This window comes from Gobius niger, assembly GCF_951799975.1.
Source record: "Gobius niger genome assembly, chromosome: 9".
Taxonomy (NCBI): Eukaryota; Metazoa; Chordata; class Actinopteri; order Gobiiformes; family Gobiidae; genus Gobius; species Gobius niger.
This window is the reverse complement of record NC_136860.1, coordinates 8390724-8418371: the sequence shown is the minus strand read 5'-3', so window position 1 is coordinate 8418371 and position 27648 is coordinate 8390724. Positions and strand designations below refer to the sequence as shown.

Below are 27648 nucleotides of genomic sequence, written 5' to 3'. Positions count from 1 at the left end.
CGCAGGCCTAGATATAGACTAGTTATATAAACTGTATAATCTAGTTAAAAAAATCTGTAAAAGTAAAAACTTTGCCTTGTTTTTGGAGAGCTCAATAAATCAAGCAGGAATTCGATATTGAAAAAATCCCTCTGCAAAAACGTTCAAAAATATTGTTAAGTACAAGACTGGAAAGTTCGGAGTGCGGCCATGTTGTTGGCATTTCCTCTTCCGTCGTAAAGTGTGGGTTTGATCTATTTTTTATTTCACATTAAAACGTAGATGTTAATTGAGAGAACAAGCCAACCATCTCAATATGTCTCATTAGATGTGTCTGAAACCTATGGATAGTAAACAATGCACTGATACCTGGGAGTTGATCTAAAAACTGCTCATCGAGGCATGTTTAATAATTAATCTGATCACTTTAAAGCGCTGATTGAACACAATGGCATATCTTATGGAAACACAGCTCGGGTCTTCTTAGTACCTCTCCTTTGCTTGATTCCCCGCACACACAGGGGCATTACCTTCCAACAGAATCCGCCACAGACAGCATCCGTCATCTCTCCTGACAGGCCTAACTGCGCTCCATCTCGGCTACATGACTTCTGCGTATGGATCGGCCCCCGGATTGATCTGGCGGGATTCATTATGATAAAACATACGGCCTGGGCTTTGGCTGCTCGTGGATCGGAAAAAACCTCGGCTAATGCAGGCTTTAGAGCATTAAAAAACTGTCCACGTAGCTCTTTTCCCCCCCCAGCTTTCTTCATATTGTTTCAGGTTAAAAATGAAATGGTAATATATTCTCCAATGTCCTTGCCTCAGCCAAACGAACGGGCGGAAGCCAGTGTCCGCGCAAAAGCATTTATGAGGCAGAACAGAACTGTAGTTTAGCCTCCATGCTAACTAACGCAAAATAATGTGCTATTTTCCTTCTGCTTACAAACTTTGACAAAAAATGGAAGTAAACTTTGTTAGTGCAGTGGTTTCACACGTAAAATAGAAATGATTTGACTTTCGTAAAGGTGCTACATGCTAGTTCCTGCTAACTTCCTGTGCTCACTGTTTCCTGTTTACCGGACCTCACCAAAATAAAATATGTATTTAAGCAGTAACTGGCATATAATCACTGACAAAATGTTGAAAACTTACGTTCAATGTAAATACTTCACCGGAGGGGACGTCTGTGTTTACAAATGTACTGTGTTGTATTATTGAAGGATAATGCTAATTTGATGCTAATAGCGCCTCAATCTGAACAAATTTGCATGAAAAAGGACAGGCTTAACTTTTATTTCAATTGAATTCGAATCATATTACTTTTGTATATCAGTACAAATATGTATATCAGTATAGTACAGTAGTAAAAATGGGACAGGAAACAGTTACGAGCACACAGGAAGTTAACCGAAACATTCTGCGCACACAGCCTCTACGTTTGTTAAGTGTGACGTCACGACTTCTGCTTCCGGGTCCAGACCGGCAAATATGCGAGAAAACAACATAAAAAACTCAACCATCAGTATTTCTGAAACTCAACGGAGAGTTACTGAACCTACTTATTTCTCAGACTCATTAGACAAAAATGCCGCACCTACTGGTAAAAAAGTAATATTTACTAAAGTCACTACTTCTGGGGTTAGCGTAGCTGCTGCGCCAACTCGGACACTAGCATTATTCCGCGCTAAACCGGATATAGCGATTTTAGTAAATATTACTTTTATAGCAGTAGGTACAACACTTTTGGCTAATGGGTCTGATAAATAAATATATTCAGTAACTCTCTGTTGAGTGTCAGAAATATTGATTGTGGTTTTGAGGAGTTTTTTTGTAGTTTCTCGCACATCTGCCGGTCTATACGAACCCGGAAGTAGAGCTGTGATGTCACACTTAACAAACGTATACATTTGTTAAGTGTGACATCACACACAATAATGAACTACTTCCAGGTCCAAACTGTTGAAAGTTCAACTGATAAACACAGCAAAAAACGCAATTTTATCTAAATCTCCCGCTGAAATAACTAGATAAAAGAACAGAAACTGTTTTTTTTCGAACAATATATCTCACCATTTCTCCAGATAAAATGAAGATATTTTTATATTTAAAATAAGCCTTGGTTATGTATAGAAAAAAAATAGTTTGATAATTATTGCCAGAAAAGCAAAGTAAATGTAATATTTCTTTGTGATCAGATGTTTAGAAAGAGCCTTGTTGTCGGCTCTACAGCAGGTTAAAATCAGCAAAATCCCATTATGATCAATACGGCTAAAGCTCCGTTGGACCCGGAAGTAGAGCGATGACATCATCACTTAGCCTCAAACGTATAGCACTAGGGTTAAGACGAGATCATGACAAAACAAAGGCTAAAATACTATAATGTGGACTAGACTTAGCCCAAAACTAACAGACTACAGTAAAGTAAGTACTCGACAGAACGAGCAAGTAAAGCAAAAATACACCAGGTCAAAAACAGAACTGAACCAATTCTAAAAGCAGACTAAAGTAGGGTAAACAATAAAAATACAAGAAAAAAAGAAGCATCTTTCAAAGAGCAGTTGTCAAAGATATTAACCAAATACCAGCCCTAGGTTATCAAGTCTAAACTAGGAAAAAGAGGGTCTAAATAATTAACAAAATTGTTTCTAAGTTAATAACAGATAAAAAAAAAACCTTCTTTTATATATGTTTTTGAGCTTCAAACCATGTTCTAACGTTGTTCCCTCGTCAAAGACAAACCTGAAGTAGTATTTCACTATTCACACAGTTTTGAGTTAATCCTCGGGTTAATCCGGTTTAATTTAGCCGTTTCTTTTTCTACGGTGTCAGCACCTCGTTCTGTACTTCCTGAATACAACAGCGTCATTGTTAAAGCCGCAAACTGTAATCCGTCACATCAGTCCTGAGTCGCTCTGTGCTCAAAGTGTGTTTATCAGGCCGCGCTGATGCTGTAAACCACGCCGCAAATCGAAACTGAAAGTTAGTTTTTTAGTGAGTGGTTCCCACAGCTGCCAGCAGGAGGAGCCCCAGTTAAAGTCTTCACCAGCTCTGGCGCCTGTTTTCATTGTTACTGTTTAATTCTTACAGAGACATACCTCCAAATTATAAAACGCAAAATATCAAAGCTACATAATAAAGTTCTTTAAGTCTACATCTAGAAACCCATGCATAACCATTTTTGCTCACATACCATACTTTGATACCCCAGGCCTAGTTATTGCTCTAAAGTGCAGCCATATATTTCCGTACAGGCCAAAAAAATACATGTGAATTATAATTTTCTCCTTCTCCAGCTTCTGTGAGGGATTCTGTCACGGTAAAGCGCCTTCACATACAAAGACACAGACACCAACACCGACGTAATTCCATTATGAGACAGGGCACAAAAAGGCAGCTCCCACTTTGGCACCCGCTTTAAAGAAATAACATTGTCCCCCCCTTCCCCACACAATACATTTCACAACAGCAGCACTCCACCCCCAAAGCACCCTTTTCTTCTTGACCGCTCCATTTCTCTTTGAGTCATGACCCTGTCTCGCAACGGAGTTTTTCGAATTAAAAAAACAAACAATCTTTCCTCCCCCACCCCCATTCTTCAAGGAGGAGGGGGGGTGGGGGGGGGGGTGAACTTCTGGGAACAGAGGCGGATGGGACACATGGGTGGATGGATTCTGGCTGGCGCTCAATCATCAAACCTTTAAATTGCATTATCTACACAGTACTGGCGCAATACAAAAATGGTCTCGAATGAGTGGGGACAGGATGGCGGAACGAAACACCGTTTGCTTAAGAATTGCTTTTCACGTAGGATGACTGCATAGCGAATTTGGACAACGGTACTGTGTACATACTACAGCGGGTGAGATGGAAGGACGACCAGCCGCTTCTTCGGACATCTATACAATAATATATTAATGAAAGCAATAATGTGGTTAAATAAGTAATGTCATATTTTTGTTTTTATTTTTGTTTTTTTTACTTTTTAATGCAAGAGCAAGATAAATGCTATAAACCATAATATATTTCCTCTGTAATCTTCCCGTCCTATTTACAAGAGTTGAACAAGGGGAGCTGGTTGGTTTTGGAGAAGTCACGACTTGTCGGACGGCGGCCCCGTCACGCTAACGCTTTTTCCCGCCGCTTTTTTTTGCACCTCCCGCAGTCTCTCTTTTCCCGCCTTTAATCCCTCTCCATTGAAATGCTAGCGCTAACTTTTCCCCACCCCGCCGCTAATGTCGTTTTTTTTTTCACTCAATCCCCCGACCTCACCGCTCTCCGCTCGTTTTCCCCCCCCCGACGACGTCTCGATCGGCGGCTGATTTTCTTCCCCCTCCCGTCTCCTCAGCTTCTTTTTTTTCCTCCGTTGATCCGTGGCAGATTGGGCCGTTTCTCGTGTGTGTTGTCGTCGTCGTCGTTGTATTTTTATTTCCTTTTTTTAAAGATCTTTTTTTTTTCTTTTTTTTTTTTGAATGGAAAAGAAAAGAAATTGCTACATTCACATTTCACAGGTTGTTTCAAGTCGATATCGGCACAGTCTGTGTGTCTTCATTGCTTTGAAAGTTGGCACGTCCACTCCGAATGCGCTTTTTTTTTCTGTTTCCTGCCACCACCGCCACCGCCGCCGCCGCCGCCACCACCCCATCAAAAATCTTTGCTCGGCGTAGAAAAAAAAAAAAAAAAAGCGGGAATCCGGTGGGTTGTCGCTGTCATTTTTTTTTCTTTTTCTTTTCCCCTCTCCTTTCTGTTTCGAGCCAAAACGTCGGGTGTCGAAAACGATGCATAGAACTGCATCTTCTTGGCCGCTCTGGACTCATGCAACACACAGCTGACCGCCTCTCCAGTCCGCGTCAGTTTAAAAAGTCCCTTGCCCGCTCGTTTCCGTAACAATCCTGCAGGGTAATTATTAGAGGTATTTAAGTCTCTTGTGTGATGTGTGTGTGTGTGTGTGTATGTTGTGTCAATGGAATGACATTTGCGCCAAAAAAAAAGAAAGAGAAATGAACCAAAACAACGAAGTAGAAAACTCCAAACTCGACTAATTGCTGTTGGAAACTGCTACAACTTTGTCAAAGAAGCTACTGAAGCTCAGATGTCGTCGACGGTTTCACATTTTGGAGTGAGCGGCTTGGCGTGTTGTGTGTGTGGCTCAGTCGTAAATCAGAAGTGCTCAAATCCTTAGTGAGGCAACTGGATAAAGTATCAGACTGCGGAGTCTCGACCAGCAACAGGTCCGACCGGCTGAGGGACAGCTTCATCTACCAGGAAGGGGTCAGGAAGGTGAACTCCCTCTGCTAGCCCCTAGTGTTGCTCTATTTATTAGCCATTTTGTTTTCTTTGTACGTGTGATGGAACTGACCAATTGTTACTGACCAATCAGGGCCAAGGAAACAGCACATCCAGCTTCAAAGTCATATTCTAGCTTAAACTAAATTTAAAAAGTAGTAACTATAAAAAACTATTTATAAAACTATAACTAAGATGTCGACTCATAAAAACTACATCTAAATGACCAAAGAAAGAAAGAAAGAAACACTTTATTCAAGCTTCCAGTGACAGTTTAAAAGAATCATATAAATTCAATGCCAAAGGGTCAAGTCTAATGCAGTGTTAATTTCGTCGACTAAAATATTTAGTCTTCATTTTAATCAAAGTGTTATTTTTGCCGACTAAAATACGACTAAAACTAAATTAAAACTTTCTTATGAGACTAAAACTATGACTAAAATGTCCAGATATTTTAGTCGACTAAAATAAGACTAAATAAAAATGAAAAGGAGCGACTAAAATCATCCAAACCTCTATTGACCGTCTGAAAAAGCCTCAGATCATGTAAATTCTCTGCCAAATGACCAGCTCTGAGCTTTGTTCATGTGGAGCAGCTCCATGAAGTCGAGGACCACGATTAAATATGATTATAATGAATATTATAAATATAAGTCGACTAAATTAGTCTTCATTTTAGTCGACTAAATTAACATGCAATTTTAGTCGACTAAGACTAGACTAAAATTGACTAAGACTAAACAAATTGACTAAATCTTGACTACAATTAAATTACATTTTAGTCAAAAGACTAAAACTAAAATAAAATATGTTGTCAAAATTAACACTGGTCTAATGCTTTGTTAATAAATGTACTAAATAAGTTTGAATGAAAAAAAATGCAAATGTAGTGTTGACTAAATGCAAAAGCGTAGGCTAAAACTAGACGTAAACTCAAAAAGACTCCTAAATTAAACCTGTCCAGCATAAGATTGTTGTGTTTGTTTGGTTTTTTTTATACCAAAACAGTCACGGTGTCAGCTACAGTAGACAAGATGGCCGCCGCAATGGTTTCTTAAGCTCTGCAGTCCCTGGCCACCTTTCAGCAGAACTGTCTCTGCTGAAAGTGAGGGAAATGATCAGTCAGTCTTAATCCCTTTTCTCCTGTTGTTATCCCCCACCTTAAAAACTAGAAAATAGCATCAATGTCAAAACTACACCCTCTTTGCTGAGTTGTCCATGCTCAATATTATTACTCCCATACTCCTGATTGAAATATGTGATAAAGCACTGGGTATATCTAAAATAAAACACTGTTGCTAACCAGCCAGTTTCATATTTTGCCTCCCTTCAGGCGTCATCAGTGAACATAATGTCCAAAAAAAACATGTTTAGAATCCACAACCAAATAACTAACTTTCAACTTATAATAATACGATTTGATATTTATTCTCCGAGGGATAGCAAAAGCTAGCAAAACAGCTGTCAGCATAAACACCATCTAGTTTACAAGGGCATTAATATTAAACAAGGACGACGGGCCCCAAACCTGAAGGTGTGTACTGAATTTGAACAGTAATTTTGTGCCACACAGACATGAAGAGGCATATTGATGTTTTTAATTATCATGGAATGTAAAGCCCTTAATCTTTAGCGAAAATGGTACAGCATTTTATTTAGGCAAATGTGTATTACAAGGCTACAAGATACGCGACTAGAAAACCATACAAAAAGAAAAGATAGCTTTCTGTTGCTATAAAATCAAATAAATTAACCTAAATCGCCAAACCTACACTGTAAAAATGTATTGGTACTGATTTTGAGCAGTCATGGCTTGTTTGGATTTAGCGTGCTAACAGGCCTGGATTTCTACTTGTGTTAAAATCGTCGGGGCTTGTACAAATTGACATCTCATGTTTTCAAGAATATATATATTTTAAAAAATAGCCCAGAGTTTTGTTTTGCTTGAGTAAATAGTGCTTCAAAAAGCCGTTTCCAAATTGAAGTATCGGCCATTGTTATTGCAAAAGACGGACTTGAGGGAAGAAAAAAAATCGTACTCTCCAGGCAGATATATTTGCTTGAAATCAAAATAAAGGCTCTGTGCATGGAATGTTTTTAGGCTACATAAATGTATTTACCCGAACGTGTCTAAGTTAATCCCAATAGGAAATGAATAATGAGATTTTTTTTTTTAATTTGCATAGCCAGGTAATGCAACAGAATGTTATGTACTAACTTCCTGTCTACATTTTAACACATATTAATATTAAGATTTGAAAAACAGAAGCCGAATGTCTTTCATATATGTTATTCCAGATAGTGGTGCTATTTTAGCATTTTGTTAACTCCAAATTAAGGTAAGCCTTTAGCTTTATGGCTAAAACCGCTACAGTTACAAACACAGAAGTCTCCTCCAGTGAAGTAATTACTTTCTGTATAAAGTTTTTAACATGTTGTAATTGATTATCCAACAGCTGCTCATTTTCTGCCATGTACTGTTTAAAATGTTTATTAATTTCAACAAGACATGGCTAACATAGGAGTCACACAAACACAGGAAACAGTCATTTGTCATCTGAACTTATCATCAACATTCCGTGCACAGAGCATCCAGACCATGAACTAAACTACTCTAAACTAGTTCAAATGACTCAAAACAGGAGTTAAAATTGTGTATCATGTTTACAGTGTATTCCTTCCTTAATTTCAAACTTGCCTCCCTCATCTGTCAGGTTTTTGGCCCAAATGTCACCCCATACATGTGGAGGTGTTGCCGTGGTTATACGCGCGTGGTGGAGTGCGTGTGCGTGGAGATGTGCGTGTGCGGCAGGTGCGTGTTGCTGTAGGGGCTGTGGTGGGAGTAGCCCTGGTGCGGCGGGTGCCTCATGCCCACCACGGAGGCCGGCGTCATGGGCGTCATGGGGGTGGCCGGGGTGACCGGGTGGGACCCGGGGGTGACGGGCAGGGACCCCGGGTTGAGGCTGGTCATGAGGGGCACGTCATCCGGAGAGCGGCGCAGCGTCAGGGTGTAGTCCGGCGGGCAGGTGAGCCGCACCGTGTCCAGGGTGCTGTAGATGTCCTGCGTGTCCAGCCCGTCCAAGGCGTCCAGCGTGTCCAGCGTGTGGTGGTGCAGCGCGTTGTTGCGCTCGTCGGCCGAGGCAGCGTCACAGTCCAGCTGCTTCACCTGCGCAGACAAGGAGAGGGGGGTTAGGAGAGGAGGATCCACGCTACTTTTCAGCTACACATTTGAAGCTAGGATTGATCCAAATGGCAACACACCAGAGTTTTGTGTCATCGGCACAGCTAAAAATAATTGTTTTTGTTGCACTCTCCAACAGAACAGGCAAAAACTTTACAGTTTAGCAACTTTATTTATTCAGTTCAATAAACATATTGAGGCACGCTAGGACAAGCGTCGCCATAGTGCACACTCCAGCCTCACTCACTGCCACGAGTAGGCACGGGCAACTCACTTTTGTGAATGAGCCCCACTACTGGACTCCACCCATCGCCGGGTATGTGATCGTTTAGTGCAGGGGTGCCCAAACGTTTTGTCTTTGAGGGCCAAAAGTAAAAGTACTTGTGAGTCGTGGGCCAAACACGGCGATGTGAAGTGTGAAACACTTTTAACTGCAAATAATAAAAGTTACTTTGTTTTCTTTTTCGGTAGCCTATACATTTCCATTTGATTCTATCTATGCAAATACCATGCTCATTAATATAAATGTTAACTATGGCAAAAGCCTAGTTTTAGTAGAGCAAAATCAACTATTGCAGCAATATAGTGCAAAATGTAAACAACAACACCTGTATCTACAGCACCTACAGTGACTTTAAATCATTCATTTGATAACTCAAAGAAAATGTGATATTAGATCATTTTGAAAATGAGTGATAATTTTGAAAAAATATTTTGTAAGTCCATTTTTAACATGTACATGTCAACAACCTTTGAAAACTGGGAAAGTTGATGCTACAACCTTCTGTGATAAACACCAAGACACCACAAGTGTTTCCTTAAAGGGGGGGTATTATGCAAAATCGACTTTTTCAAGCTTTACATCATGTTATTAAGTCATTCCCTCATTAAAACCATGCCTGAAGTGTTGCCTTAGCACATTCACGTATTTTCGAGTAATCTGTAAAAACTCCGATGGCAGCCATTTTAGGGATAAAACGCCTGATTCCTTCAGGAAACGCCTCCGACCTCCAGGATACGCCTCCAACCTTTCGTCACCAGCCGAGTAACCAACCACTGCTCCTCAGCAGAACCCCCTCCCCGCAGTGTCTAGCCCTAAGATGTAAACAGAGTCATCATGGAGGATTAGCTCCATGTGTTGTGAACCGGAGCCACAGCAGACTTTTACAAAGACACACATCAGTGTTTCTGTTACCGAAACACCCAGGATTAAAACCGGTGACAAGAACGCTTATTTCAGTGTCTGGTTCTGCGCTGGGCCTTGATGATGCACAGAGCCTCCGGAGAAAGCTAATGCTAAGCTAAACCTCGAGTCATCACGTGAAAACGAGAAATATGCACAAATAAAGTCAATAAAACCACCACACACAAAGAACCGTTTAACAATGATCACACACGGAGCCAGGCTTGTTGATTTGGAAGTTTATTGCTCACATTTCATCTACAATGGGTCATAGCCGAGTGGCTTTCTCCCGGAGCTAACAAGCTAGCCGCGACAAGCTAACGGGAAAATTCACTGAATACAAGCAGCATATTATGCATTGAAAACGTCACTAAAACAGGCAACTGCTTGAAGCAGCCTTTATGATGATCACACACGGAGCCTGGCTTGTTGATTTCGTAGTTTATTGCTCACATTTCATCTACAGTGAGTCGTAGCCGAGTGGTTTTCTCCCGGAGCTAAGGCACTATTAGCCACGACAAGCTAACAACCTTCACCTTCACAACATTCATTGAAAACAGGCAGCATATTATGCACAAATAACGTCAATAAAGCAGCAACTACTCGAAGCAGCCTTTACGATGATCACACAATGAGCCTGGCTTTACACATTTGTGGTTTATTGCAGACTTTTCATCAACAATGAGCTGTAGTCGATTATAACAAGCTAACGGGGTAACCTCGAAAAACCACTGTCCACCTGCACAGATAATGTCCGTCTTTGAATCGTATGGGCTCCTGCAGATCCTGGTGTCGTCCATGGGGGTATAGTTAGAGATCCATAGGGCATGGCAGATGCAAAGAGATAGCCTCCAAACAGCAGTTATTTTTCAGGCAAGAGCCCCTTCCAAGCGTCCGGTGTGGAAGGTTTGTCTCCAAATAATATCCTGTGTGGCCATTGTTCACAAAGTGATAAACAGTAGCTCCTTTCCAACAATAAAAATTAAAATGCACCGATCGTAGTTTCAATACAGTTGAGACAACGAGCGCAGTGTTGTTGTGATGCCACAGACAGCGTGTGGAGGGGGCGTGTCGGAAAGGGTCAGAGGTTCTTAAAGAGACAGGGGCCTATTTCAAGTCTTTCGCTACCGCCATTTTGAAAGAGCAATTTTATACAAGGCAGTTATTCTAATTTACTGCATTTACAGACCAACAGAAGGTTTCATCATCATTGTAGTGTGCCATAGACTGGTGCTATGTGGCTGAAAAAAGCATAATACCCCCTCTTTAACTTTGCAAAAGGAGTGAAACAGCGCCCCCAATTTGACGCTAGTGGCCAAAGAGTGTACTGCATCCATATTTACCATTGAGAATGAATGTGAAGAGAGTTAGTATTAACCATACACGAGCAAAAGTAGATCACCCTCTGGCGGGCCAACATAATTGTTCCGGCGGGCCAAATTTGGCCCACAGGCCCCACTTTGGGCACCCCTGGTTTAGGGGATCATTTAAACACTTTTTTTACCAATAATAAGTTAACAGTGATATCTACATTTTTTTTTGCAACAGATACAATAGATGGGCTACATTTTCAACATTGTAAGAGTTGAGGCCTGTTTCACATAGGAATGCACCGATCCCACACTGGTCTGGGCTGGACGATATGACGATATTAGACCATCTTACGGACTCCAGAGCTGATGATCTGTCATTTTTGAAGGATCGTTTTATCACGATTCAAAGCACTTCTGCATAGTTGACTCAAACCCAAGCCGCTAACTTTCTGCAACGCAATGTCGGACGCTAATGCGAGCGTTTAGCAGTGAGCCGCTCCTCTCCAGTGCACATTTACAACCAGGCTCCTCAATCGAGAGCTTCAAACCCAGCGTTTCCTCCGTAATGCGCCGCTGCTCTGCGTAGATCGCATGGTAATTGCTTTCGGTTTGCCTTTTACACAATAAAAGTCACTGTATGTTATTGCTTCAGACAACAACAACAAGCCTTTACCAACTTAGAGTTACTATTTTACTTATTGTCTTGATTTATATGATGTTTTTTAATGTATAGAGTAGTTCTAAGTCTATTTTTGATGTGTGGATTATCACAAAGTTGAATAAATTAGTATATTCAATCTTTCAAGTTATTTTTGTTACTACAAAAATAGTGATAAAATCAAAATCAGGAGTTTATAATTCAAAAATTGTAATATTCTATTTTGTCATATTGCCCACACCTAGATATTGGTATCGGATATTGGAGCGGATACTGGAAAAAATACTGTATGGGTATCGGCTACAAATATCCAATACTGAACCGATACCTGTACACAACTTTTACCAACTAAGTCTCAGTGAATGCGGTCACCCTGTACCGCGGCAAAAGGCCGCGGCTAGCAACAGTATGCTAAAGCGGCAGCATGCTAATGGTTGCGGCAACTAACGTCAAAACTATTGTGACAGTAATTGATGCCACATTCATAGGCCATATAGATAATTCACAGACCAAGTCCCTAAGACATAAAAAGACATTGAGACATAACTAAAAACACAAGTACAGACGACACAATAAGACTTTTTACAATAAAACTCAAACAATTCAGTCAATGTTCAAGTTTGATTTGATTGAGCCATTGTTTGATATTACAGTTTCATTCTCGCGGTCCAGGTCCCGCTGGCTGAACTTTCTGTTGAAGCTGGACTGTCTCAAAAACCTCAAACTGATACAGTATATTCTGAATCGGAGTATGTGGTGGAGGGAATGATCTGGACCAATCACGTGGCAGTATATATATATATTTTTTTAAATAATAATTGCACCAAAGGCAGAGGTTTTGTCACATTTCGATACTTGAATGTTATTGGCTAAAACAAGGTGTGCGTAATCCAATCAGCTGCAACTATCTTGATACAAGTCCTGAACCTCCTGAAAGTTTTAAAGCAGAGCCTTTTAGATGGATTACTGTTCCCTCAAAGTCACTGAATACCAAAGACTCATTCATACTCACAAGACGCAAGAACAAGAAGAAGCCACTTTTGTCTTGTAGCCATGGAAACGTTTTGTAACTGACAACAGTTTCACGGCGACCAGGCAAAAGTGGCTTCATTTGGTTCTGCAGCTCAGGGTGCAAGAACACGTAGTTCTTGCGTCTTGTGAAGTATGCATGAGCCTTTAGGTCCCAATTACGTTGAGCATATATTTGAGATGTCATTCAATTTGCACCAAGAGTTTGAAAGTCATTTATATTCTTCGTTTGAGTTATGTGGATGAGCTGACAATAAAACGTATTAATCTTTAAACTAAACACTAGGCTTCACCGTATTTTTCCCAGTATCCATATACAATAGTGATAAATTGTGTCTTCAAGGTAAACGCTCTTTCGAAAACAGTCGCGTGTTCATTATCATTCACTCCACACAGCCGCAGCTACATCGCCCAAATCACATTAAAAATAAATTATTCAGGTGCTGGGATGAAGTGTTTACTGCTTTGCCTTTGAACGTTTTTAACTTTCATTCAAAAGTCTGTTTCTGAAAACCAATCCCACCCTCCCAGCTCCCAATTCTGTCTCGCCTATTTGACAGTAAAGCATCCGGGACCGTCCTGTCGTGAGGTCAAAGTGCTAGCCATGTGGTCATTTTGTGCTCTTCACTGATTTTTGTTTGAGATGAAAAGGTTTGATACATTTGGGATCAATTTTCCAACTATTTGAACGGTCTGGCCAGAAAATACCCACAGGACGTTGTCACCAATTCTCAATAATGTGAAAGAGAAAAACGATTATTGAAATGAGCTCAAGTCTGTGCAGGTCGAGAGTGAACAGTAGCCTATTTGTTTGAACATTGCCGTGTTTTTTGTTTTTCCAAGAATGGATTATTCGCATCCAGTATTATACATTGTCGAAAATATTAAAAGGTGACGTTTTAGGCAAAAAAAAAATCAGTGTTTGTGAGTGTTTAAGCTGGTTTTGTTGGTTTTCCTGTTGAGCCTCCACAAGAAGAGCATGGACCTGCTCACGCTGCTCACTCAAGAAAGCACACTCAGAGCTGCTCCAACTTTTAACACTGTGGCTTTAAACGTATACCGGCTAATTGAAATTTCTGGATTATTAAAATGTGTCAACACGGAAAATGTTTCTTTGGATGTCAAGCAGAAGCACCTTTTTCAACACCATCGATACTAAACTCTCCTCATGTCGGCGTTTTGTCAGAAACAGGGTAGTGCTTTATCTCCATCGTGTTTTCGTCAAGTTTTAGGCAAGGCAAGGCAAGTTTATTTGTATGGCACACTCTATGACAACTCAATGTGCCTCACAGTAATACCAAACATAGTAAAAATATATTGACTCTGGGAACCACCAGGAGACCCCTCCCTGACGATCTCAGGGCCCAAGGTGGTTCATGGATGTACTTTGGTGCTTGACAATGAAGGGACTTATACACGAGCAGGGCTGTTTAAACTCTATTCTCTGAGCAACAGGAAGCCAGTGCAGAGACCGGAGCACTGGACTAATGTAGTTGTATTTCCTGCTTTTGGTCAGGACTCGAGCATCATTTTGGATGTACTGCAGTTGTCTAACAGCTCGTTTAGAGAGGCCAGTGAACAGGCCATTACAATAGTCTAACCGGCTAGAGACAAAAGCATGAATTAGTCTCTCCAAGTCTGGTTTGGACACTATGTTTTTTATTTTGGCAATGTTTTTAGGTGGTAACAGTTTTACATTCATGGTGACTGGTTGTCCCATAGTTTTTTGTTGGATTGGTTTGGGAGAATCAACTTCACTTTGATTCTGTGTTTTGGTGACGACTAGTAACTTGTGATTTATGGGCTCGCCACATGGGCGACGACAAAGGACTGGCGAAAGTCATCACCTCTGAGGTGAAAGTGGACGGTATTTTAGCCAAATGGTGTAGAGATGAAGGAACATATAATCATTGGTGTTTTAAAAGATTGAACTCAAAGATGATTTGGCTGGATAATACGTTTTCTAACAGACTGACTGATGTTGGGGAACCCTCTCAGATCGTTTTGTCAAATAAACCCCCGCTGGTTGTTTGCAGTGCCAGGCGACAGCAACAGAAGTTGAACATTTCTCAACTTTCTTGTATCGCGTCACAAGCCGCATGTGCACGTCTACATTGACAAGCCCGAAGTTTAAATAGTAATAATAATAATGCATCGGTTTTATATATAACTTTTCTGGACACTCAAAGACGCTTTACGTTGCATTATTCTTTCATTCCATACTCGGTGGTGGTAAGCTACTATTGTAGCCACAGCTGCCCAGGGGTAGACTGATTCACCCAGGCTTCCCGGTGTTACCAAACGGTCTCCCATCCAAGTGCTGCCAGGCTCTTTCCTGCTTAACTTCCAAGGCCTGCCGGGATTGGCCAGAGCAAAGGCAGTGTGGTCATGAAATGTCACATGCATGAATGTCACATAGTAGGAGGAAGAGGACGATTTTCGCCTTGTCGCGCTGGCTCCATTGTAAATGAATGGAAGAAGAGTGACATCGCCACCCGTGTGTCGAGCCCATTAGCCTGGCCAGCCACTTGTTCTCTGTTTATTCTAAAGAAGTGAGTATGGTTGGCCAGGCTACCAGTGATTGGGAAAGGGTGCAGGCAAAGTCCCAGACTCTTTTGCCTTTGAACAGAAAGCAGGAGAGTCTGGCCGACCAAGCTAGGAACGTCCTGCAGGAGAAAGTATTGTATCTACCGTTCAAATGTAATCAATCAAAATAAGTAAAAAACACTTCTCAAGTTAAGCACAGATCCTCAGAAAAGCTTAGACGAGTTGATGCGTACCTTGTACTGAAGACACAAAACCAGGTATGCATCAACTCATCTAAGCTCAGGTAAGAACAGTATCTCAGTATGGAGAAACGGTGGCCCCTTCCTTTAAGTGCTATAGTGAGTTTACTTTGTCACTGACTACCTCTGTTGACAGGTTGATTCGCCAATCAGACAAAAGCGTGGTCGGTTTGTATCAGAACAAATGTGGCAACCAAGAAAAGACAAAAAGACTTCTACCAACAGGCGAAGCGTTAATTGTTGTTCATCAGAGGTGAGAAAAGTGATTAAAGCTTGCGTTTCTGAACGACAGGCGGAAATTTGAGAGGAAATTTCTTCCGCTTTCGAGTGACGCGGCGCGGATAAACATCTGCGGTCGGATCGGCGCTAAACCTTGGCTGTGCACGGCCCCGAACTCTTCTGCGTCTTTGAACAGAAAGTAGGAGTGTCTGACGTGGCTGATGTAGATATGCTGTTGATGGGAAGGTCGCATAATATTCAAAGCTCAAAAAGGTAGATTTTTGCATAATGTCCTTTCCTATTCTGCGGTCTGAATATGAAAAGATAAAAAAAAAATGGCTCATTCACTTAAATATGCCGTCCTATGAAAGCCCACTTATCCCAACAATACGCTCATTATGCACCAGACAGAAGCGTTTCAATATGATCAAATTGATATTCTCTCGTCATTCTCTCGAGGAGCGCAACAGCCTCTGCGGCTAATTAACGGCATTTGTCAGGGTAAAATGCACGACACATTCCACCCGGCGCCGTACGTGAGACTCGGAGCGCGGCTCTGAAGGCTTCTGAATCGGAGGTAATTTGCTTCTATTGGACGCCGAACGCCGCCGAACATTGTGCCAATCGTGAAGAGAAATGATGATAGACACTCCACTGGCGGCAGCTGTACCCCATTCATTCACTCTCAGTGCCCTGACCTCGCATGGCACCGCGCTCAGACGTACTTCTCAAACTATATTACAGGCGTATAGAGGCCAGAAGGAAGAAATGTCTGTGTCGAAGCGGGTTGCTCATGTTACTATACGGGGTTTAAAAAATTAACTTTTTTCCTCCCCCTACATGTTTCAACAATGTCCTAATGTGTAGAATGTGCTCAGACCTGTTCTCCAAAACTGCCTCTAAAATCCTGCACTGTCACTCAGAAAGGTGTTAAGGCGAGACACTGCAGGTGAATAGGGAAAAAAAAAAAAATGTAGAGATATCAATTTGAAACTTTTGCTGAACATTACAGATATAAATATGAGAAAAAAATGTATTGCATTTTTTCTGTCATTTTATGTTTTCACAAAAAAATAATGCATGTTGAGCATTAAAATGGCCAAAATTGCTTTTATTTTGGGCAACGAAATCAAAATAATGAATTGAGCCAGATTAAAATGTATGGTTTTATTTTATTGACATATTAGTAACTAAGATTTTTTCAGAGGGGATTTTGGATGTTTTGTTTAGTTTTTCAATAAACTAATCATCAGTGAAAAAATCTGTAAAAACTCAAATTCCGCCTGTTTTTTTGGTTTCAAAGCTGAATAAATCAGGCTAGGAATTAGATATTAAAAAATCCCTCTGAAAAAACCTTCAAAATATTGTTAGGTCTCAGACTGGAAAGTTTGGAGTCTGTTGGAGCTTCTATAAGGGCTCAGGCTCTGCCCGAGTGCGGCTTCTCTCATTCAGAGAAAACCAGCCCTGAAGTTTTGTAGCGAGTGCTCATGCTCGGCCATTCTTCGACTTTTCCGCGCGCAGGAGGAAAAATGCCATATTTGGGTGAAAGCGTCATCACGGGGACCCTTAGCAGGACACGAGGATGTCAAATCTGTCAATATTTATGAATGGATACCCGCGGGAAAGACGGACTTTCTACGCAGCGCAGCAGCTACTTGCCTGCGCCTTGCAGATGAACAAAACATCATAAAATAAACATCATGCAGGGTGAGTTTTGTCATTTTTATATCTGACATGAAAACTAAGATGTAAAGGGAGGAAAATAGATAAAAATCTCCACTTCGACCACTGCGTGAAAAATCAATACTTTCACCTGCCGTGCCGCCATGCACGATCTTAGTATAGAAGCTGCAGTTACACATAAGACCTGCGATGGCAGTAGTGAGTATAAAATGGCAAACTTGCATTTAGCCCCTTTAAAGGAGAGATTGGGGTTGATTGTCACATTAGAAAAGTCCACAAAATTTAAAGTGCCTTGTTTAGAGTCCTCACGGCTTGCGTAAAGAAACAGTTTTAAATGGAGTTCAGTAGAACATTTGATCGAGCGATATCGTTTCCCTGAAGGAAGCATTTCAAACATGGTCATAGCAGTGCGGCCTGAGGCTTCTTTCACAATATAAGCCCAATTTAAGAATCTAGCTTTATACTGTGAGTGGCTACAGGAGCGGCAAAGTGCAGCCGATGGTCCTGCTGCTGACAGAACCACTTTGTTCAAAGTCTTCTTTTCTTTCAGAGTGAGATTACCAAACCACACGGGAATACAACTGTAATGGAACATGCAAGAGGAAGAGTTTGTAAGAATTGTAGTGTTTTGAGTTATTCTAGATCTTGAAGCGTAAAAAGAAGAGGCACCGCTGAGAACATTAAACTTCGTAACGTTTATTGTGTCTACTCGTGTTACAGCATCACTTTTTGGGTTCATTTTTGTCAGACACTAGGGTTAGAGATGTTGAAATCTTTTTACCTTTACATGTTTCAGCCACCAACTGCAGGCCGTCATCAGAAGTATCACCGGCGTGCGGTGACGTGTCACTTATCGGTTGTTCTTACTTCCGCATGTAAAGGTAAAAAGATTTCAACATCTCTAACCCTAGTGTCTGACAAAATGAACCCAAAAAGTGATACGCTAAGAACATTGCTAAAAGGCAAGACAGCCTTGCCTTCTTAGTAGTAGTTGTAGTAGTAGTAGTTATTAAAGCTCCAATTCAAGTCATGAGAAAGAGCCACGCCCAAGAATTTACATTTCTCAACAATCTGCACTTCAGAATCATGACATTATCATCAAAACAACTCAATTACAGTCATGAAGCCTTAAAGGAATAGTTCACCGTTTTTCCATACTGAGATATGTTCTTACCTGAGCTTAGACGAGTTGATACGTATCTGTCTGGTCTTTGTTCGTGCCCGTGGAAGAGCTTGGTCGCTTCTAACTTCACCACATTTGGAGCTATAGGAATATACTGGGGGAGGCCCATGCTTAAACATCTTTGGTCTTTTTGTGTGACTGAGGGCACACAGTTCTTCCATACTGTGATATGTTCTTACCTGAGCTTAGACTAATTGATACGTACAGTACCTGTCTGGTTTTTGTGCGTGAATGTGGAGGAGCTTGGTAGCTTCCAACTTCACCCTATTTGGAGCTATAGGAATACATTGGGAGAGGTCAAATGCTAGCAACGTCTTTGGTCTTTTTGCGTGACTGAGGGCACACACAAAGACCAGACAGGTACATATCAGCTCGTCGAAGCTCAGGTAAGAACATGTCTTAGTATCTAAAAACGGTGAACTATTCCTTTAAGCCTTGACTGGAAGTTGGCATCTCTTCCTTTTGTATGTATTTTCAAGAAATGTCTTCTTCGGAATTCTAGAAGAGATAGAACCCCATCTGTCCAGGGTTTTTTAGGTAAACCCTGTTTTGTCCGTAAATCCTCCATGGACTTGTTTTGGCATTCAAAGGGAATGGGAGTCTTCACTAGTTTTTAATCTGGACCTTAGGCAACTGTTGGGAGGACCTCAATGCTGCTGCCTTCTGGACTAACTGCAGTCTGTGAATGGAAGACTGGTCAAGCCTGCATTGTAATGGATCAAAGCATTAATTGTGATGTCATGAGTGCATGGCCCAAGTTCTTCCGGAGGAAAGTAGTGCTTGACCTTCCCCAAAAGTCTCAGCGAGAAAAAAGAATGTATCTGACAACAGAGCTTAATCCGTTTTGAAAGCGCCATCAATAAAACACATCAAGAGAGGTGGTTTGTTTCTTTTGGCCTCGTTTCAGGCAAGACACGGCAAGTGAAAACATTGATTTTTGCACACAGTGGACAATGTTGAGACTTTTAGCTAGTTTTTTATCCCCTTGACATCTTCGTTTTGAGGTCAGAGTTTAAAAAAAGGATGAAACTCATGCGTATATGCTCACTTTATGAAGCTTTGTTGCAGAGATTTCCAGGAAGTAAGTACAACATTGCGCCGCATCAGTCGGTTACCCACGCTCATCCATTCGCAAATACTGCCATATTTTGTATCCATGTGTAGTTACGCTGTAATCCAGTCTCGGACCTAACAATATTTTCTAGGTTCTGTCAGAGGGATTTTTTCAATATCTTATTCCTGCCTGATTTTTTTGAGTGTTCAACTGCAACAAAAACAAGGCAAAATTTTAATTTCTAGAAATGCTTTCCACTAAACCTAAACAAGATCCCAAATCCCTCACTGAAAAATATCATCAATTTTTATCCGAAAACATAAAATGACAGTTATGTACATCAAATGTTTCAAATGGATATGTGTAAATACATTTTTCACCTGCAGTGTCTCGCCTTTAAAACAAACCCGTCAAAGTCCCCACATAAAAGCATGTTTCATGGGCCCAGGCTGCGTAATGGCTTATTATGAACAGTGCGGAGCAGTTCTGGAATAATTGGTGCTTATGATATGGCGCTCATGACCTGTTGGTATTGTAGGACAACCTGCCCTTTGCAGACGCTCCGGTAAAAGGTCTCCAGATGGAAAATACCATCTGGATACTGAGGTTATTAATGACCATGTGTATAAACTGGGAGAGACTCAAAGGTCCTATGCAGTGGATTTATATGGGCTTTGTAAACTGCTTTTACGCTACATTTTGTCCAGTTCTTTGGGCTCAAATGGATTATATAGTATTAATGCTGAAAATCCCTCTCAGCAAACAATTAAAAGTAAGTAAGTTGGAGTCTGTAGGTGTGACTTTGGTTGCGAGAGTGGAATGAAAACCTAATGCTGTATGTATATTCCTGAGGACTTTCGGGGCTGGCATCTTTCAGGAAATGGCCATAATTTACCTTTCGCAAAAGCCCCGCCTACTTGTTGCTACGTCCGTCAAACTTTCAGATGCTGCTGCTGAAGTGACTCGTGTTAGTGACTCTAATTGAAGCAATAAACACGCAAAATCCTCCAGATCAAGGCAAAAGGGGGTTACAGTCTGCAGCAGAGGGATATATTCAAGATATCCGTAGGCCGTTCACATGGTTTGATCCATTGTAGGCAGTGTTGTTCAGGTTGTGTTTTCGGCTTTGTGAAGGAAAAAAACTGGACTCCCCCAGATACACTCTTGTGGTGCCTAGTGTCCGATTTACATCCTCCACAGGCAGACGCTTCACCTTCACATTTTGCTTCTTCTTTGTCTGGTGGGTTTTTGGAGGTTAGCAGTAGAAAAAAAGTGCTTTTGCTCAGTGCTCATTGCTGGTATGTCCCATTGTTTTGCATTGGAGGCCGCATGACGGACCTAGCTTCATAGTAACGGTTGCTAGGATGTCCAATTGGACAATTACCGTTTTGGGGCAAGGTCAGTTGGATAACAGAGGCCTTGTCCACACGTAGCAGGATATCTCATAAAACAAAGATATTTTCCTACGGTTTGGCCTGACATCCACACCAAACTTTCAGATGTCGGGCCCTGAAAACGAAGGTTTCTGAAACTTCCGGCCAAAGTGAAGATTTTAATTGTGGACATAAATAACCAGATAATAATAATCAGTTTTAGGCTGAACGTCACTGCCTTCACTTCACTACATAAAAATAGATACATAAAAACAGACAAGAACAATAAAAATGCATTCATTCACCAGTTCAAAACAAGATGCCGAAGTGCAAAACCTTACAACAGAGCAAGAGAATACAACCACTGCCTGCAACTAAATCTGCTCTGCAACCTCTGTTTAGAACCAGCATAGATGCCTCAAAACAGGCCAAGGAGTCACGTTGTTGCGCCTTTGTTTTGTAGTTTTTCAACACAAGCAATGCTCCGGTATGCTTGTATTCTTAAGTTTTCCTGACATAAACGACAGAAGTCATTTACTGAACTCCGTGTGGCTGGAGCGCCATTGTTAATGTCCGAATGACTACTCAACTTTCTTGTGGCTGTTTCTGTCGTCACATCTGCTATGTTCTCATTGGCTGCTATGCGCTTCGGTTGTCCCACATTAGTCCCGCCTCAAGCAGTAGCTTTTCTACGACAGGGTCGCCAGACTAGTCTCCTGTTTATTAATTAATAAACATCGGAGATTAGTCTGGATGCCAGGCTACCAAATAACCACTCCACGTACATGACATGTTCCTCAAAGACGCCAACAGAGGTTTTGGTTAAGACCGGGACGCGCTGCAGTTGCTGGGAGAACTTTGAGATGGAAGTGGTCCTCGCACACGGTACTATTTTTCTGACGGAAGATGACAAGAAACGGCAAATGCGTTTGGTTTGTCATGGCAGGTTGTCTCAAAATTGATAGGCACATCTCCAAAGCTACAACTGTCCTGTTCAGACACTCGTGGAGAGATTTGAACAATGAATGTACTAAGTGTGGATGCTGTTTCTTTTGTTAGGCTGTGTGGACTCAAGCTCTTCTTGGCTGAGGGTGGTTTTATAAATACCCTGCTATGTGTGGACAAGGCCAGAGTCTCGTGCATGAGGATACCGTGTGTCATGGCGGTTGCGCGTAGGAAACACAACACAGCAGAGCGTGGCCATGTCGGAGTGATTTCCAAGAGAGCTCCCAAGACAATCTCAAAATTGATAGATGTACTGTGTGAAAGGCGCTGTAAACACTACACTACACTGGTTAGCGCTTCTGTTTTCCAGGTTGGATTCGCAAGAACTCGCCAAAGCAATGATGCAGCTTCATAGTGAGAACAGTTCATTTCGTGGACTTGCATCTCCAGCGAGACAATTCCACGGACTAAAATAGCGCGCCCACGCTCCAACATTATCTCCATATCGCCACAGTACAAACACACAGCTCAGCCTCCCTGTAGCACCTCCCCGCTGCTCTGTTTACCCACTGGAACTAATAAGACAAACCCGTGTCCCTGGGGAAAGGCTTCACCGAGACACCAGCAAGGAAGACGCCACGCACCCGCCCACAGTGCTCCGACAAAAACGCAAGGGAGGGATTTCACTTCACAATATTACATAGATTCAACTGGAGGAAACATGAAGGACACAGAGAAAAGTACATAAAATTGGAACGTTGTTTAATTTTCACTCATAACACGCAGTACGTCGGGCATCAAGTCTCCGAGGGGCACCACACTGAGGCCACCTTTTCAAGTACATCCTCGTGCTGTTTCAATTTGTTTGGAGTTTCTTGGTTTGCTGATTTTTTTGTGCAATTTGGATCCTTGTCCCAAGAGCACAGACAAACTATTGGAATACAAATGGACACCTAGAGGAATCAGTCATATTGCTGTTTCTCTAAGTATTGTACAGTATTGAAAGAGAACAATGAGAATAAGAGCTATAGAAATGTGAACGATGATACAATGCACGTGGGGAATCCTTGTGCCAGCGAGGAGACTTCACGCTCGGCCCGTTCGTACAAATGTAGGAAATGTGTTTGCAAACTGGAGTACAGATGGAAAGAGGGGAAGGCGCAGAGAGGGAGGACACGTCCGAGCTGAAATGCTTGTGCAGGGGCGGAGCATAGAAATCTGGTTCTGGAGAGGAGGGGGCACCAACTTAACCTCTTAAGTCCCGCCTGAACCGAGAACATTTTCTCCAGTTCAGCTTTACCCAAATCCTTTAGGCCAGTGTAACGCCTCAAGCTAAGATCTACAAAGCTCATCTGAATGGATCTTTTTCCTCCTGTCATCAGATTTTTTTTCCATCCTTTTCCATCATTTTTTTCAACTCACATTTTTGTCATTTTTTCGTCACTTTTTTGTCACATCTTCATCATTGTTTTCATCTCAGTTCTGTCGCTATTTTCACACCTTTTTTCCAGAAGCTTTTGGATTGGGGTAAAGCCAAACTGGAGAAAATGTGCTTGGTTGAGGTGGTAGTTAAGGGGTTAAACTGTTACATCTAAACTCAATTAATTGAATTCAACCAAAAAAAAAATTGGTGTAGATCCGAGAGTATGTGGCCCTTCTGCTTAGGGCCACAAAATGGCTTGCAGAGCCCCGGATGGTCGATGCCAACACTACACTAGTAGAGCAAAGGTTCCCAAACTTTTTGGGCCACCACATTATTAAAGGATCTGTATCATGCTATTTTAGCCATTCCAAAGTTAAGTATAGGCATTTATATGATATTTTATTATTATTTATATTGTACCTCTACCATTATGGAGCACTCATTTTTGTGATAAATACAGTATAAGTGTTTTCTGGAGGTATTTTTCAAACCCGGAAGACACAACACTTCGATTCAGTTAACTCCGCCCCCTCTCTGCGCACATACAACTTTAACGTGAAATAAATAAACAGCAATAAGTGAAGTTACTTCACGATGCAGTTATAAGGAGTTGACATCTGCAACACAGCTTCATAAATGGCTAACACACAAGCTAATATGCTAACACACAAGCTAATATGCTAACACACATGCTAATATGCGTTTGGATTGACTCACCCTCTGGTCCATCGCTGTTTACATTATGGGACTCGCGTTGGTTATAAAAGTTAATCCACTTTGATTCTGGTGAAGGTTCACCAAACATCCATCAGAGACAGTCACAGAAAAACACTATTTTGGCTGATAGTCGCCGAATTACGGAGAAAAAAACAACTTCTGACAAGTGGCCTCTTTAGAAAGGTTGAATAAACTCCCGTCCTCGTAACCAAACGCACCTCTTTTTCTCCGTCCATGACATGATCGTTACGTAAGAATAAAGAACAGGTGTGTCCAGAATAGGTTATAACGAGCTCCATCTTCAGCTGCAGCGCAAACATGACTGATCTGTTCAGACGCTCAGGGGATGTGTTTGTTTTGGCCACAGCTGACCTGGAAGCACCTCGGGCACATCCTTTTTTTTCCCCTTTTTTTTCTCTTTGGTTCTTTCTTACGACAGAAATAATGAAAACGCTGTTTTACAAATTAAAATCCGTCCGCATAGAATTAAGACATTACATTACAGACGTCGAGCACTTCCGTTCCGCTGTTACGACACAACTGAACACTCAGTCGTTCACCAGGAGAGGGAGGAGCAGCTGCTCAGAGAGCAGGATTCGGGAGGATTATTGAGAACTGCGTGAATGAAGCCACAAACCACTCTGGGGGTGTTTTTGATAAGGAAATAGCATAACAACATGGCTAAAAGCTCTAAAAAGTCGATTTTGCATGATATAGGACCTTTAAAGTATGTTGCATCTATGATAAATTCAGGAGAAAAACAATCTAAATGTGGTTTTATAGAGCGGGTATTCTGAAATAATGTCAAACTTTATCACTATCTTGCACTTTGTTGGTTAGAAAATGCAATTTCATCTAAAAATGCTAAAACAAAACATGGAGTAGATTCACTTCCAGACCCTCTTTTGACAATTACCATCAAGCAAGTTCGAGACAACTTTTAATCATTTATGTCCAACTGTGATATTTTTGTGTATTTTTTTGTACAGCATTTACAAATATTCAAATACAAAACAATCATATTCATGTTCAAATCAAATGTCACATTCATGTCTAAATCTGATTTTCATACCTCTTTAACATTGTAGCTTTAATGCCAGGAGAGTTCCTGACATTTAAATTTCTTGCTGAAGCGCATTCCATAAACTAACTAACATGAATTTATTTCTTTAAAGATGTCTGATCCTTTTAAATTATAGTAATTTCTCAATGGCAATATTTATTTTATTGCCTTTGTACAAAACCTGAAGAATATTATACTATATGATACAGTTTTAGTGAGTAGTGAGTAGTCATGGGTTTGGTTTGATGGAGTACTTTTCGTAAAATAAACAATGATTTTCGAAAGACCACCGCAACTCCCACATTAGTGTGAATGAGGATTATTTTTAAATTTAGAAATGTCAATTAGAATTTTCCTGTAGATTAATGGATCGAGCCAGGTTTGAAGTCATGGTTTTATTTTTGTTGACATATTCGTTTTCAGAGGGGATTTCGGATGCCGTGTTTAGTTTTAAAACAAATGGAAAGATCTGTAAAAATTCAAATTTCGCCTAACTTTTTGAAATTCAAAACTCAATAAATCAGGTAAGGAATTAAATTTAAAAAAACAACAACACTCAGAAAAAACCTTCAAAATATTGTTCAGTCCAAGGCTGTCGGAGTTAGTTACAAGGAGATATTGTTGCACCAATGTGAGAAAAATAGCCTTTGAAATGACAAAATAAATCCATTGCGAAACATTGAATCAGTGAATAATTAGACATGTTGTGAAGATGAGAGACTTTCTTTTGTTTCCAGGTGAAAGTTTATATGTAAAGAGACTAATCTGGCCCCAAAACACCAAGAAATAAGTTTACATCTGCGATATCTATAACAAGAATTAAAGTGAATCAGTTATACAGAACCACAAAAATAGAAAAAGTGCCGGAACAGGTTTTCTCATCTGTATATAGTCGTCTAACTGGGTGATATTTCCAGTGTGTTTGCAGTAACCTCAGATTAGCACGATGACAAACGGTGATTCCGCGGTTGTGCCTGTTTTCGGATATATAAAAGCTCCAAGACAAATGTGAGCAAGTGTGTTGGTCCGTCGGCAGCAGAGGGAAACAAGATAATCCCCTCCATTCGTAAGCCGTGCGAGAATGTTCCTAATGCTATCAACTCGAGTAAGGCAATGTTAAGGAGCCTTTGGAGAGTGGAGGCGAGAACACAAACATACTGATATGTCTGACACTGCAGTCAGTCCCGTCAAAGAGGTTCATACCTCGTAAAGATCTGAAGAGCCAGAGCAGCCCCTCACAATAAGAACCACCTTTCAGCTCTTTCAGCCACTGAGAGAGCAGCTCAATACAATTTATTTCATTCAAAAGTGACATTTAAGATGATTACACAAAGCTGCCAAGCCAGTTCAGTTTGAATTGAATGTTAAATGTAGCCGTTTCTTCTTCTACGGTTTCAGCACTTCGTTCTGTACTTTCTGCACACACCTCGTTGTCAAAACCTAAAACTGTCCTCAGCATTTTCAAAGCCCGTAATCAAGCATTATATTGGTTCTGAGTAGAGATGCACGATAATGCCAATTTGAACCGATAACTCTGCATGTCCTGATACCGATAACCGATAATGACACTGATAATTATGAATATATATTTGCACTTTATTTTGTGACAAGAACTCAATGTAACAGTTCACAGTTCTGCCCAAAATATATTAACTCTAACAAGCAATATACAAGTGTATAAATATAAATCAAATAATGAGTTTGACTTTGGGTTTGGATCTCCACCTTTTTCTAAAGCTCTGGTTTTTTACAGTTCCATCATCTGAGCAGGTCTGACTCTGCTCATCTGTGTCACATCTTATTTAAAAAAAAAAAAAGAAAAGGAGAATATTACTACTACTACTTCCTTCCTAGTATTTTTCTTTTTGTTGACATCATACTAATGAATTCTTATTTACAATACTGGACTATAATCCTGCATTGGGCTCATTTATGCATTTGTGCCTCATGTGGTAAAAAAAACCAACACATAGCTGCGCGGCTCATTTCATCAATGTAAAACTTCTCTCGTTCATAGCGCTTCAGTCGCGGGGCTATTGTGTTTATTTGATCAGAAATACTTCGATGTAAAAAGTTAAAAAATTCTTCCTTCGCGGAGAGCGCCTGCACTGCACTGTTTCGCTGGAATACTCGTCGTATTTTTCAGCTAAAACCGTGCAGAAGTCGGCCGTGGAGAGCGTATATCTGCTGCTGTAAATGTGCTGTCCTGAGTCTGCAGCAGCTCCGGCAGCTCCAGTGTAATTTGAGTTTATAATTATCGGGCCTAATTATCGGCCACATTTTTTTTAGCGGCTTATCGGGGATGGCACCAAAATGCCGAAAATTATCGGCGGCCGATATTATCGTGCATCCCTAGTTCTGAGTCGTTTTGCTCAAACTGTGTTTATCAGGCTGTGCTGAAGCTGTGAACCATGCAGTAAATCGAAACTGGAAGTTAGTTTTTCAAAGTTATTCCTACATCTGCCAGTAGGAGGAGCCCCAGACAAAGTCTTCCCCAGCCCTGTTTTCCTTGTTACTGTTTCATTCTTATGGTGGATTCACACCAACCCAACGCACTGTTGCTGTTCGGG

General features: G+C 41.1%; 1 protein-coding gene across 2 annotated transcripts in view; it reads right to left on the bottom strand.

Annotated features, from left to right (window-relative positions):
• Positions 1-7968: 7968 nt before the first annotated feature.
• The window catches only part of LOC306967729 (neuroligin-4, X-linked-like), a 166004-nt gene continuing 146324 nt past the window's right edge, over positions 7969-27648 (bottom strand). For both annotated transcript variants that reach the window (XM_079562882.1, XM_079562881.1), the window contains exon 11: positions 7969-8434. In XM_079562882.1, coding sequence (XP_079419008.1) covers positions 8030-8434 — 405 coding nt within the window. In that variant the 3' untranslated portion in view covers positions 7969-8029. The remainder of the gene's footprint in view (positions 8435-27648) is intronic.